The sequence below is a fragment of the Phascolarctos cinereus genome, unplaced genomic scaffold, assembly GCF_003287225.1.
Source record: "Phascolarctos cinereus isolate Bilbo 61053 unplaced genomic scaffold, phaCin_HiC Scaffold_3;HRSCAF=262, whole genome shotgun sequence".
NCBI classification, from domain to species: Eukaryota; Metazoa; Chordata; class Mammalia; order Diprotodontia; family Phascolarctidae; genus Phascolarctos; species Phascolarctos cinereus.
The window spans coordinates 203,509,866-203,525,334 of record NW_027555736.1 but is presented as its reverse complement, the minus strand read 5'-3'; the positions used below and the strand labels follow the sequence as shown (position 1 = coordinate 203,525,334).

At 36.5% G+C, this 15,469-nt stretch overlaps 1 protein-coding gene across 4 annotated transcripts in view; it reads right to left on the bottom strand.

Annotated features, from left to right (window-relative positions):
* Window positions 1-3,938: 3,938 nt before the first annotated feature.
* Window positions 3,939-15,469, bottom strand: part of CPSF2 (cleavage and polyadenylation specific factor 2) — a 50,180-nt gene continuing 38,649 nt past the window's right edge. For 3 of the 4 annotated variants that reach the window (XM_078151412.1, XM_021000288.2, XM_021000287.2), the window contains 6 exons: window positions 14,415-14,615; window positions 11,232-11,384; window positions 10,681-10,906; window positions 8,861-9,160; window positions 6,558-6,692; window positions 3,939-6,220 (listed from right to left, as the gene is read on the bottom strand). In XM_078151412.1, coding sequence (XP_078007538.1) covers window positions 6,128-6,220; window positions 6,558-6,692; window positions 8,861-9,160; window positions 10,681-10,906; window positions 11,232-11,384; window positions 14,415-14,615 — 1,108 coding nt within the window. In that variant the 3' untranslated portion in view covers window positions 3,939-6,127. Of the gene's footprint in view, window positions 6,221-6,557; window positions 6,693-8,391; window positions 8,615-8,860; window positions 9,161-10,680; window positions 10,907-11,231; window positions 11,385-14,414; window positions 14,616-15,469 lie in introns of those variants that run through there. The other variant, XR_013485422.1, reaches the window with a different exon arrangement.

The following is a 15,469-nucleotide window of genomic DNA, read 5'->3' as shown; positions in this document are numbered from 1 at the left end:
AAAAGATTTATTGTAGAAGGTGTACCCAGGAGAAACCAGGTTAACAATGTTAAAAGAAGAGGCTTGTATTCTGCCATAGACATGCTTATCGGCACCACATTTGACACTTTGTCCTGTCATTAATTGTTGCCTTGATAGGTTATGAACCCTCATTGCCTTGAGAATTTGTTCCACTGACATCACATTAAGGATGATTAATGGATTCAGTTTCAGTGCACCTAGGCTATATCCCTTTAAAAAGGGAAATTGCCATAAAACTGAAAAGGTTTTGTACAAACAAAATCAGTGTAGTCAGAATTAGAAAGGAAACAGTTAAATCGGGGGAAATTGTTGCAGTAAATTTCTCTGAGAAAGATCTGATACTTAGGATATACAGACAGCATAGTGGATAGAACACTGAACCTGTAGCCAGGAAGACCAGAGTTCAAATCCTTAGTTACCGACTAGCCATGTGACCCTGGGCAAGTCAAAACCTCCCTCTCAGCCTCGGTTTCCTCATCTATAGAATGCGGATAATAGCACTCGCTTCACAGGATTGTTGTCAGGATCAAACAAGAGTATATTTATATATAGATAGATGTCTATATATGGATATGGATACATGTACACACTGTGTGCATGTGTGTGTGTGTGTGTGTGTGTGTGTGTGTGAGAGTGTGAGAGAGAGAGAGAGAGAGAGAGAGAGAGAGAGAGAGAGAGAGAGAGAGAGAGAGAGAGAGAGAGAATGTACCTTTGGAAACCTTAAAGTGGTATAAATAGGATGGTGGCACAAATATATGAGCCATTTTGAAATAGACGAATGGTCAAAGAACATGGATAACCAGTTGCCAAAAGAAGGCAAAACTATCAACTGCCACATGGAAAAAAAAAAACCCTTCAGATCACTAAGAAGAGGATTAGGAGGCAGGGCAGATAGAGCACCAGCCCTTGAGTCAGCAAAACCTGAATTCAAATGCAACCACAGATTAATTTCTTCTGGTTTTGTTGTGATTTTACTTTGCTCATTTGCCATTTCATTGGTTTCATTTTCTTCCTTTTTAAACTACATTAGCTAATTTTATCAATTTTATTCATCTTTTCAAAGAACTAGCTTCTAGTTTTCTCATATTTCTGTTTGCCTTTACTTCTTATCTAGTTATCATGTCTTCTTTTGTGCATAATTCAGGTTTATTTGATTTTCTAATTTTTTAAAATGTGTATTCAGTTCAGTTCATTAATCCTTTTTTTCTATTTGTTAATGGATGTTTGTAAGGATATGATTTTTCCTGACAACTGCTTTAGCTGCATCCCAGAAAGTTCATGTTGCTTCATCATAATTTTCTTTCACATATTGTTCCCAGGATTTGTTCTTTGACCATCCTCCTATCCAGCTATTAAAGGAAACTTTAAAGCACAAGTCTGACCACATCACCACAGCCATTCAATAAGTTTCAGAGGTTCCCCATTACCTCTAGGAACAAATATAAAACTGTTTGGCTTTTAAAGCTCTTCATATCTTCCTACTTTCCAGTCTTCTTACATCTTTTCTCTACTATCCAGTATCACTTGTCTCCATGCTGTTCTTCACACGTCATCTCTTCACTGTGTATTTTCAATTTCTATCCCCCATGCCTCGAATTGTCCCTCAGCATGCTGTTTCCCCATTAGATTGTGGGCTCTTTGAGAGCACAGACTATCTTTTGACTTTTTTTTTTTTGTATCTCTAGTGCTTAGCACAGTACCTACTACAGTGCTTAATAGCAGTTGTGGGTCTTAATAAATGCTTGCTGACACTACTGCCAAAGTGCATTTTAAGTATAGATCTGATCACGTGGCTCCACTACTCAATCAACTCCAGGGGCTTCTATTGCTTCTAGGATAAAAGATTCTCTTTTTCTTTTTTCTGATTAAAGGCGTCATTCCTTGGCTCACTTCTTAACCAGCCTTAATCACTGAACAGGTGTTGCTTCAAAGTGAGAACTAGAAAAGACCCGAGCTTAAAAAGGCCAAGGTCTCCCACTGCATTTGGGGTTATCTCCTGTCCTCCTGATCTCTATCTGGCCACTGGACCCAGACGGCTCTGGAGAAGTGAGGTTGGTAACTTTGAACAGCTCTCCTTCACTTAAATCCAATTCACTTGCAAATCGTGGTAATGGGGTGACCCCTCAGACCCCTAAAAGGAAAAGATCATGTCTTTGAAAGCAACCCAGTCCCTGGAATTTCCCCAAATTTCATCAGCACAGATCACTGGCATCTAGCCAAGGAACACGGCCCACCCCAGCCCACTGGATCACCTAATTAGCTTACCTGACATTCCTTTCAGTGGCTCTAGGCCCATCCCAGACCACCAGCAAATACCACCACTCCTCAATCCCATCTGTATCACCTAATTAGCCTACTTGATATTCCTTTCACTAATTCACCGGGCCCACCCCCAGACTACTTACCGTTCCTTAATCCCATCCAGATCTTTTCAGTTTCTTTTTTGTATACAAGTATCAGTCTCACCCCCCTTCAAGTTGTAGATTCACTAGGAATCTCACCGGCCTTACAACAAACTGCCCCTAGACTGGAAAGTTTTAGTGCCTGAAATCATTTCAGGTGGATGCTGCTCTGTACTCTGACATTTTGGGGTTCCCAATGATGGGGTTGGGATCTCGGCCTCAGAAAGGAAAAACCCTGGACTTTCCCACATTGCCAAATCTCTGGCATTCACCTGGGACTGTAATCCCATCAACTGGCCTTTCGCTGTGGCTACACCCTATCTCCCCTCCACTGTCTTACCGCCCTGTGGCCCCTGGCCATTTCCCAAACTTAATCCTAGCTAGGCTCCATTGTCCAGGTCCCAGGAGTTCCATTCACCCCAGTTTACTGGCCATTTCTAGGTCCCTCCCACAGTTTTTCTGTATATAAGGTCCACCTTGTCTCCATTAAGATGCTCAGATTCTTAAAATCTAGCCACTGCTTACTCACGTTCAGATTCCTTAAGAGTCTGCCCAATATGATGGATGTTCTAATAAACCTTGTCTTTGGCTGAAAGAAGGCTTGGGTCAAATTCTGTTGGACAGGACCTGTGTGTTGTGTTTATTGGGGTCCCAGCACCCCTAAACCCCTAAGCCACATCACCAGCAACCCCAAACAGCATCAATGGTATCATCTTCCTGATGTCATGGTCCTCTTCCAGAACAAAGGACAAAACAACATGGACAAAAGATACGCTCTTTTACTTTTAAAGACCTATCTAACCAGGCCCTAACCTATCCTTCTGGTCTCCCTGGGCATTATTTTCCCTCTTACACTCCAAGATCCTGCCCAGCTTATCTCCTGTTTCATCCCAACACCCATTTCTATGCCTGACTGTCCCACACGCCAGTACTCCCTCCTTACATCCATCTTATAGTCTTCAGAATATAGCCTTTCCTGACCTACCCAACTCCTAGTAATCTCACTTTCAAACACACACACGTTTCCCTACTAGAATACAAGCTCTTTAACAGTAGGAATTGTTTCCTTCTTTGTATTTGTATTCCCAGTGACTACCACAAAACAGGCATTTGATAAATTCTTGACTGATTGGCAAGTCAATTAAATTTTCTTAGCTTCAGGTGAGAGACATAGGCTAGATTATTTTTAAAATCCCTTCTCATTGTAAAGTTCTATAACTTTAAGTTGCCTTTTGTATATAACCTACTGATTGTTTTCCCTATGAAGTAGCTGCAAGGAAAAGAAAGACTGGTTTTTAAATCAGAGGATCTGGGTTCAAATCCTAACTGCTAGTTATTGCCTGTGTAATATTGCCTTTTCTGAGTTTCTGGTCTCTCATTTCTAAAATGAGAGGGTTGAATTAGTATATCTATAAAATGAAGGAGTTGAATTAGATGATTCCTAAGGTCATCTTCATAGCTCTAAATCCTACAGAGTTGGTTTCAAAAGGAACCTGGTTATTATAGGCCATCCACTAGGACACAGAAATAACTTTATTATACAGCAGCTTTCTTTTTATAATGTGTTCAATCCAACAAAAGTGAAAACTCTTTACAACAATTGCCACTTCTGTGCAACAATAACAAAAAAACCAACCAAACAAACAAAAAAACCCCAAAAAATCAAAACAGTCTTGGCCCATTTCTTTCAAAAGCACAATGAATACAACACAGAATTGTGTACATAGCACAATAATTTTGACAGTTTCTCTGAATTTACTAAATATAATTTGAGCTATCTCAAAATTATTTATATTTTTTATTTTAGGGACAACATACCATAGCAGGTAGAGTTAGCTGTAGAATTAGGAAAATGAGTTTAATTTCTGCCTCTGATACATACTAACTGTGTGACCGCAGGCAAGTAAACTTGGAGTGTCCCAGCCAATAGTGAAGACCACAAGTGGTAGACAACAATTTAGTAGAGAAAATTTTCACACAGGGAGTTCTCTATATCAAATGAAATCTCAGGTCTAGACCAAATATATAAGTCTAGATGTGTGTTTATGTTTTACAGCCACAATTTATTTGGGTAACAACTGAGAATAAAGTTTCATAGAAATGAGAATGAAACCTTCTTAGAAATTTTATTAACCTTGCCAGTCAAACACAGGTTAAAAAATACTAATCTTGCAATGATATTTGTTTGCACAACAGCTTCTAGCAGCATTTTAAATGAAATTTGTACTTATGGAATGTGTCAGGTAAAAAAAAAATTAGGCAAGAAACAAGTTTTCAGTATTACAATGAAAGATGAAATTATCAGCCACTTAACCAAGACACATAGTCCCAGTATTATTCTGTATGGTAATAAAATCTCAGGGAAGATTTTTGTTTAAAGAACTAATAGTGTTCATCTATGTGCTTATCCACATCAACACTAGTAATACAATTTACCTGTTCATAAACACCATAGCTGCTTTTACATTAGCAGTAAGAATCTTCAGAGTGGCTCTATAAACACTTGAAAATGAAACTGATCAGTTTTATTTTAAGAGAAACTCATCAATCTAAAGTGCTAAGTGTAAGAAACAGGATGTGGATTTTGAATTTATGAAATAAATGCCAAAGTCTGTCACAATTATGTCACTTCCTACAAAAACTCACTGGATTACATGGTTTTTCTTTAAAGAAATGATTTGAATTCAATGTAAACTAAGTACACTGCATTTCCTTTTGGTTATCTTATGGCTAACACAAGGAAGGTAGAAAACACAAAAAAGTTAAGGTTTTGGACGGATTTAGGCTCCTATGTAGTAATTTAGTGCTGACACACATCATCTACATGCTGCTTAGGGGTCTTAGAAGCATGCAGGCCTAAGAGATAAAAACACATTTATTTTTAACCCTAGTATTACTTTGCTTAAAAAAAAAAATAACGTTCAATGTTTGTTGCTTTCATAAAAATTAAAATCAGAATTTCTAACACACCAAATAACTCTTTTGAGCTATTTGTATTCAAATGACAAAACTGTATTTATACTTTAAAAAAAAGCATTAAAAACTGATTTTTTGTCTCAATAAAAATAATGATCACTTTGAAACAGGCACTGAGCAAGTATGACGTGAAAATGAGTTTAGAGGAAGAGTTCCAGTATATGTACAAGTATATTTGTTGCTGTTGTTTATTCAAACAATCTATAAAAGTCCATTTTATCAAAACAGTTGCTTTTGCACTCTGAGTAGCAGTTCTTTCCTAATTTCAAAATCCCCCATTTTTTTCCCATTCTGGGACATTAAAAACAAAAACAAACAAAACAAAACACTGATTTTACACAAACTCGGTAAAAATTAGTTTTTATGAACATACATACATATACCCTCTGAGTCCAAGAACTTGTTTGCCTAGTTTTACTGTTAAAATCAAATAATGCCAGCTTAGAAAAGTGGGCTTATCTATAAAGAATTTCTGGGCCTGTACAGCCATAGTTATGGTATTTATCAATCTGAAAGTCAAAAAGGTGGAATGTTCAAGATTTACTAAGCAAAATGGTCCACATTTTTCACTTCTTTAGCATAATTTCTTGGGCTTAAAATGTTATCTTCCTGACTAGTCCTCTCTGTATAAATTATAGAACAACAAAGGAAAACAACAAAATAAGGTAAAGAGCCCCTCCTTTTTTTCCTTAGAAAGGGGAAACAGATTCATCTAGATAATGGGTCCTCTACACGATAGCATACTGTTCATATAAAAGATCTCTTATCCTATAAAAATCCTGACAAAGGCAGCCTTCAAGTCCAATACGTCCAGTTTCAGTCTAAGAAAGAGGGGAAAAAAAGGAGTTTGTTAGTTTTATAAAACATTTAAAAAAACCCTCAATTTATGTCAAGGTTACTTTTGAATCTCACATTTCCAGATAATGCTTCTGAAACCTAGGATAAGGCCAAGCACACAGTAGGCATTTATTTAACATTTGCTGAATTGAAATGTTTCTAGATCATTTCTAGAAACAACTACTATCAATTAACTCGACAAATCTGGAAGATAACTTGCAAAGATTGGGCAAGAGCGTATAAGACATGATAATTCAGTGATCTAGAGCTTTTGTTCAATTTACCCCCTCCTAAATTTTCAAATCTTAAATAAACACTCACTCTACGGACAGCTACTAGATTGTTGCAAACAAGTACTCCTCCTACAAACTCAGCCTGGATTCCCTCTCGCAACAGAACTTGTTTAAAATCAGACAGTCTTGGTTCATTCATAAACACTGACTGATGTCCAGGAACCTTTAAAAAGATGAAACAAGGAGGGGGAAAAATCAAATCAAAATCAAAACACCAGGTACACAATTCCAGATATTTTCTATTAACCCCTCAAGGCATTTGAGAGATGATTTCAAGAAAGTAATTCATGTTCCCTACTTTTATTCTGAATTTTACATCATTTCTTAACATTACAAAGAACTTCACATTTTAATGGCTTTACAATAAATTGTATTAGTCATGTTTCATTACTAATACACCTGCCAGGGTTCTATTATGCTCCTCAACTTCACTCACTTACCTAAGGCCAATCAGAGTATCACTATTAGAGCTGGAGTCAGAACTGAAAGACTGTCAAGTTCCCAGCATTTTCCCTGGTTCAAAGGTTATTTGCCACTCCCCTTCTCCAAATTCCTGTCCCATCTTCACAATGAAGCTAACAGTACACTGGCACTTTTCAAAGGACTGATGATAAGTGTATGGATGCCCCGGTTATCAGAATCAGGACAATATAACCTGTGGCTACTTCTCTGTAAGTGCTGCTGGCAGGGTGGGTGGGATGGGACATGGGAGGAAAAAAGATTTTCCAATTTCTCCTCCCAATTCCAAAGGAAGAATACTTGAGGTACAGACAAGAACAAAGGCTATGATGCTACCATCGGGCTAAAAATGTTTCATGGTCAAAGCATCCACAGCGCTCACAAAATACCATCAAGAACAAACGATGATCTTACAAGGCAGCAAGTGGAAGATAACAACAGTACAGCCAACTCCTTTTTTAACACCCAACTCAAATGCCTGAGAAGCCTTCTCTGACCCCTATATGCTAGGGGTACTTAACCCTTTTGTGTGCATGTCATGGACCCCTTCACAGAATATTCTTAAATGTATAAAATAAATTGAATTACCAAGGAAACAAAGTTTGTTGAAATAGTTTTCAAAATATATTTTTACAGTTCATAGATCCCAAGTTAAGACTCCCTGCTCTAGTCAATAACAAACTTCCCTTTCAGACTTCCCATAGCACGGCTTCACAATGAACCAAAGCACTTATAACATGATATATTTTTTTATCTTCATATCTCATCTCCATTCTATATTGCCTCAAAAAGACAAGGATAATATCCTATCTGAATTCTGTGTCTCTTTCAATGCCTGGGACCATGCTTAGGATGTAGGAGGTACTTGATAAAGTTTTGCTGAATGATTAAAGAATTGTCATTTATCTGGAGCTTTGAAGCTTGCAAGCATTTTAAATACATTCTCATTTTATCCACATAACTGGCAAAATATTACAGATATTATTCTGATTTTACAATACAGGTAACAATTGAAAAGGCTCAGAGAGGTCAATCAATAACCTGTCCATGGATTCCCAACTAAAATACGTTAAAGGAAGGATTAGAACCAGGTGTCTCAACTCTAAGTCCAATAGTTCTTTCCATATTATTACAAAGATGCCTTTTTACTCAATGGGAACAAACAAACAGGTGCTAATCTTTCTTAGTGATGCACTTCAGGCCATGTAAAATTCAAGGGCAACATATCATAGAGGGGGGAGTTAGCAAGTTCAGCTGGTAAACTGAAGTTCACAAATGACCAAAATTTCCCTATTAACTTTTATATTTTGGTGATCCTCCATTTTAAACAAATCAGTACTGTAAAACTCCAACTTAAAAACAGGCAAATTAGATGATAAGTCACATTATAAAAAAGTATTTACCACAGAGTTTCTTTAAATATTGACAATTTAGATTCAAAAGCAGTGATTTCATCAGCATGGATTCTCCCTCCATTTCTTCACAGTGTTTTAAGCTGCTTCACCAAAAACATTCATCACCTGATATCTAAACTGAGGGTGAACTTCTCTGAACTTAGTTAGGACGAACTTCATATGACTCTCTGAAAGGCTTTCTAGAACCCTGGGTATCTGCACTGTGGTGCGACTGCAGAGAAGAACATAAATGAAGGACAGGGTTGTCCCGGTACATTTAAAATGATCAGATTTTTAAAAATGATTCAACTTACAAACAAAACTTAACAGGAACGTGTCTTGAGCAATATACTTAATAACTTTATACACATGACACAACATTTCATAAATATTATCATTAGAATCATTTCTACAATGGAAATAAAGTTGAAAAAACCAGGATTTATTAAGTAGAGAGACAGTACAAACTTTTTTTTACCTCATGAGGTGGCAAAGGTTCCAAAGTGGGAATAATTTCACTCTCTTCACCTGTTTCTTTGTCATCGTCTCCAAATAGACTCTTCATAGCTTTTTGCTGTGCTATGACACTAGCATCTGAAGGAGTATCCACTTGCATCTCTGAGTCTTCTCCATCATCCTTCAGTTCTCCTTCTTCTAAAATAACACCTGTGTCTACTTTGGAAACTCGCATATCTAGGACACCATCTATCCAAGCTAGTTCAGCATCTTTTGCTTTACAGAATTGAAGAGAGCTGACAAGTGAATCCTTTAATCTCACCTAAGTATGTATCATACATAGAACATTTTGAAAACCATATAAATGTTGGAAAAGAAAAAAAGAACCAATGAACATGTTAATATTAACAAATCAAACACATCATTTTGTAGGACATTCAATATTTATAAACATTATACTTATAAAAAAAAGTATATTAAAAACTTATGTGAAACTTTTATTAATGAAGAAATATGTAAATATACCCGTAGACCTCAAGATGGCAAAATTAAATAAAGGAACTTGCCGAGTTGCAGTATGAGAGATGATTATAAATTACTATAGTAGACTGATAACCTTGCTACCTTTAGAGGTGGACCTACTAAACCTCACTACACGTGAAGGATTAGTATTACATAACAGCGATGGTTTAGTACAATTTTATCATTTCCTTTTATCAAGAGAAAGGATACGAAGATAGAATGAGCTATAGTAATTTGTGGATGTCCATGAACACAGACCCTGACCCTGAGGAAGTCTATAAACCCCTCTGTTTAGCTAAGCTATTCATGGTTGGTGTCACAGGGGCAGGGTTTTGCTTCCCCTGGACGGGAGGATCCAGCTCCCTCTGTCTACCTCAGTCTAGAACCTCTCAGCCCCTAGTAACTTCAGCCCGTAGTCAGGCTATTTGCCTGGACAGCTATGACTTTCAAGGTGCAGTTACTTGTACTGCTTTGCTTCCTCTGGCCAAAGACAAAGTGTCAGCAGATGACAGTGAAGAAAGTGGGAACATCTTCTTAGATCCTTTTGTAGGAATGTGTGGTTTGTATATTATTTAATAAACTTTGAATTAGATCAACTGAGTATTAGTTTTCTTTGAAATCCTGAACCTAGTAAGTATAATGTCCATTTGTGTCCTTGGTAATCTATGCTAAACACTAGCACTTTCTTCTCATTTGGGGTGACAGGAGGGAAAAGAAATATATTTTATATATGTGTGTGTGTGTGTGTGTGTGTGTGTGTACCCTAAAATATGAAAAGAAAAAGGTTGAAGGATTTTGTTAAAAGTAAAAGTAAAAGACAGGTAAGAGAAGGGAATTAAGAGAAGAAATTGTAAATACATTGTTATACACTGAGCTACATAATTATTCTAAATATACTCCCAAATCTAAACCTAAAAAAAAAAAACTCCACACACGCAAATTATGCAAATACAAAAATTCAAAGGCTAAACTTTTAAAAAATCTGGCTTGAGGAGAATTGTAGGTGTGGAACACTAAATATGATGACACTCAGGAGATATGTTGGTTAGTTTTTCTGAAGCACTTCTCCCATTCATTCTTTGTTATAAAGAATGGCTCCCTAGGCAGGGGAGGAGAAAAAGGGATATATTGAGAAATAAAACTGATGCGAAAATAAGATATCAATAATTTTTTAAAATCTGGCTTGATTTACACAGATTACTGTCAAACTCTCCTGTAATGAGGATCTATACTATTTCACTCACATCAAGATAGTGGTCCTTTTTCTCTCTATCAAAAAAGCATTACTTCTACATAGCTCAAACTCTAGCATATTATTACCTGATAGATATGAGTTTCACTGGTGGCATCTACCGTTTCATGTAGCTTTGGCATATACACTTTAATATCTTTTCCACCAAAAGCTCGGCAACATTCTGCTAGATCTTGACTGGCCTCTGGTGGTCCGTGCACGATAATCAACTGCCGTGGTTTCATCTGATTAATTATTTTTTTAATGGAGTCACCATCTGAACGTCCTTCATAGTCTATATAAGTAACTCTGGCTCTGTAACAAAGTACAAAGTAATAAAAGCTTATTTTCCTTAAGTTAATTTTTACTTAATCTATGCCAGCAGTATTTCTCAAAAATATCAATTTACAAACAAACCATTCATTCCAATTTAAAAAACAAAAGCATCTATTGTTGCACTACAGAAAAAAGAGAAAACGCAAGATAAATGAGTTAGGTAATACACATTTATTAACAACAGAATACAATTCTTTAAAGTTAATGTATGTTTTGCACTCAATTTCTCAAACTTTCTTGCCTTCTCTTTCATACCCACCATTTTTCCCACCCCAACTTCCTTAAACACAACTGAGGCACTTACTTGATTTCAATTGATTCTGTTGCAGAAATGCACTTGGTAGGAACATCTGACAAATCTTGATCCATAGGTTCATCTCCATTTGTCAAGCCAGATTCTAATTTGCTTTTTTCTTCTTCAGTGGCTTGAAGTTCAGGCACTAAGAAATCTTCTGGTCTAAATAATAGAGTCTCACTATTAATAGTTGAGTAATATGCAAGATAATATTACATAACTGAAATCTTCTGGTCTAAATAATAGAGTCTCACTATTAATAGTTGAGTAATATGCAAGATAATATTACATAACTATCTAGTGGCACCATTAGTAATATCAGTTTAAGTATCTTAATCTGCAAAGATGAGTGTAGCTCAAAAACAAGGCAAAATGTGACTGAAAAAAGCTCCATCTTTTACTACTATGATTTTTGAGTTCTAAGATACTTATAATGACAAATGACAAGACACTCATGCATATTTTCCTTAAACCTATCTAAAATCACCACGTCCAACCTCACCTTTGCCTTCAGTGCAAGTTCAGCTATCACAGGTAGAGTGAGGTATGGAAAGGGAACTGGATTTAGAGACAGAAAACAAGTTCAAATTATGTAAAAGATGCTGGCTTAATTAGGAGACCTGGGTTCAAGTTGCAGCTTTGCCAATGACTACCTGTATGACCTTGAGCAACTCATTTGCCCTCCACAATCCTGTTTCTTCACCTGCAAAATGAGGGAAGTTGGTCTAGAGACCTGCAGAGTTCTTTCAAGTCCCCATTTATCACCTCTTCTTCCTCCCCATCTCTGACCACAGGATTTTATTTTATCCTTTACGGAGAAGTCCAAGTCCAGGCAGCATGAGTGTTCAATTTTCATCTTCTTTCATGTCACCTGTTATTGTCTCTGTACCTGTCTCACCTTCCCCTTCCAGCCCAGAAAATTTTCTTTTATCTTGTAGCCCTTCTGCCTATGTTCTAGCCTACCATCTCTTCCCACCTTTTCCAGGAACTCTGTTCCCACAAAACAAAATTAAAACATAAAACACATTAAATAACCTTTTGTTTTATATCTTTGCTGTAAGCCCTTTATTTTAGCTGCCAAATAACTTCTCTCCTTGTGTTACTAAACCTTGAAAACATTTTCTACCTCACTGATTACTTACTTACACTCACTTCTATTAAAGCGTCCTCTCCAAGATATTTGCAAGACCTAAATCTTGTCAAACAATGAATTTTTCAGGCCTTGCTCTCCTCTACTTCTCTATAGAATGAGTCTTAACCCTTTGGAAACTCCTTCCCTAGTGTCCTATACTTTCTTGTTTCTCCCTATAACATCACCCTTCTTTTTCTTTGTTCTCCCTTTTGGTCCTAAAACTAGACATGCCTCCATAGGATGTTTCTTCCCTCCTCAGTTTTTCTCAATACTCCTATCCTTGGAAAACATCTACTTTTTCTGGCTTCCTTCCCTACTTCTTTACTGATGACTCACCAATCTAAAAAGCAGTTGCCAGACCTGACCTCTCACTTCTCCTCTTATATATTCCAATCTTATCTGAGGCACACTTCCAGTAACCTGGAAGAAAAATTTTAGAATCATCTTGATACTTACCTTTCCCTCATCCTCTACATCAAATCTGCCACCAAATTCTATAGTTCTTTCCTTCCAGATGTCTTAGAATCATCTCCATTCCAACTATTATTCTTTAATCCAGGTCTTAATCATCACAAACCTGGATTATTTAAAACAGATTTCTAGCTTGTCTCACTGACTAGCTTTTCCACTCAACCCATATTACTTACTACCATTTCCATTATGTAACTCCTTTCATAATGATCAAAAGTTCTCTACCACATTATAGTCTAAGTACTTCTGCCTGGCTTTAAAAGCCCTTTACAATTTGATCCTATCCCATTATTCAACTCAATTTCCATTTACTCCTCAAAAACTTACGTCCAATCAGACTAATATTTTCTCACATACTATGCGCAGTCCCACTTCTGTGACTCTATCTGGAGGTGTTCTCACCATTATCCAGAAAGCATTCTGCCTATCTAAATTCTATCTGGTCTTCAAATCTCATTTCAATTTTAACCTTCTCACAGGTATAGTCTGAAGATGAGAAATGAAAAATAGAAAAAGCATACCAGTCTAGGAGTTGAAGCCCTGGGTTCCAGTCCTAGTTTTGTCCTGGCAAGCAGTGTGACCTGGAGCAAATCACCGATCTCTCTGGATCCCATACATACATCTCTAACTAGTCTATAAAGGAGTCTTTTGGAGTCTACAATACTGAGCCCTTAAAAGATTTAATAATGCATTATGCTCTACTAATGACATGGCTGGGAAGACTGTCCCAGCAACACCAATGCACATCAATTTCTTCCTTCTCTGAACTTCTATTTCGAAGTTCATACTATGGACCTAGCACCACGGGCAAGTCACCCGACCTCTGTTTCTTCATCTGTAAAATAGGACTGTCTTGGGCAGCCTTTTCCAGCTATGTGATGGTCTTATTCTCCTAACCGGATAGTCTTTGTCCTCAAGGACTTTACAACATCTTACATTTATTTTAAAGACTAAGTATCAAGTTTAAATATTAACCACAAGAAAAAAGAAAGAACAGTACTGCATAGTATGAGAGTCCTGGATGTGCAGTCATAAAACTTGGGTTTGAATCCTGGCTTGGACACTTGCTGCCTATGCATGTTTCAGCAAGTCACTTAAACTTTTGTCTCTCACTCTACTCATCTATAAAAGGGGGTGTGAGAGTGTGCGTATGTGTGTGTGTAATCATTTCCACGTCCTATCTTATGGAAACTGAACATCATCTTCTATATGAAACTTAACACACTTGAAGCCTAATCTATCATCTATCACGTTTTTCTAAGTATTTTTTATATGTTCTATTTTCAGAGTTTTAATTATTTTCTTTGAACTCTTTCCAAAACTTCTACTTCAGAGGCAACCTGGTATGACTTGGAACCTGTGTAATGCCGGACAGATCAATTAACATCTTCTGGATTTAGTTCTCTCATCTGTACAACAAGGGGGTTTAGACCTAGGGCACCTTCTAGATCTAAATTCTATCATCTCAAAAATTAACGCAGTAAACAGAAAATAAGAAATTAAGTTCAGATAATTCTTTCAGACTTACAGTCTAGTATATTTAATACTTTCATTGCTAAGTAAAAGGAAAGTTTGTTTCAATCACATACTTGATAATCTCTCCATACTCATCCCATTTAATTCTTTCTTCTGGGGCAGGAAACATAGGATAAGACTTTTTTGCCTGTTTGAAGAAACTTCCTTTTCGGCTACCTTCACCTTTCATCATCAAATCATGCTTGGTTTTGTGTGCTGATGGTTGGTCAATATCTTCTTCAACATCACTCTCATCACTAGAATCTATATCTGCCCTAAGATGATATTGAAAAATAGACTATAAGGTTTGAAAAATACAATTGCTTTCAAATTTCAATTTTTAGTCAAAAACACAATATTTAACACAACATGGCATTGGTTGTCAGGTAACAAAATCAGAGAAATACCACTGCTAGCTCAACTGTATAAACTTCAACTGTGTGAAAGATAAATCTTCCTCCTAAGATATCAATAACAAAGTCAAAAGAAAAATTTAAGCCTTAAATTAGTACTTTTCTGAAGTAAGTCTTTATCCAATATGATCTCTGCTATGATTTTTCTTTTAGGAACTAGTATTGAAAATGACTTATTTAATCCTGGCAAAAATACTACATTCATATATTGAAAAAAATATTCACAGTAATCAAGTTGGATTTATACCAAAAATGTAAAGATCCTTCAACGTTAGAAAACAACATAATTAATCATATTAAAAACAAAAACATCCAAAACCACATACCAAAAGATGCAGAAAAATCCTTTGATAAAACATAACACCTATTTATACTAAAAACTCTGCAAGCCATAGGTATAAAGAGAGCTTTTACAATATGATAAAAAATATATATATACTTTTAAAACAAAACTAAAAGTTAGAAATAAACAGAATGTAGGGAAAACCAGGAACTTTCCCAATTATGGGAGTAAATCAAGGATACCCCTTTCCCTTCTGCTATTTAAAATGGTCCCATCTCTATCTATCTTTTTATCTATAGATATTGGTTGTGTAACTGAGCAAAACAACCTCTCAGGGCCTCTGGCCATTCTCTAAAACCCTAAAGGCTGCAGAGATAATGCCAGCTTGCACTGGTAGAGGGAGTTTTCTCCTCTGGGAGTTTCTTAGGCCAAT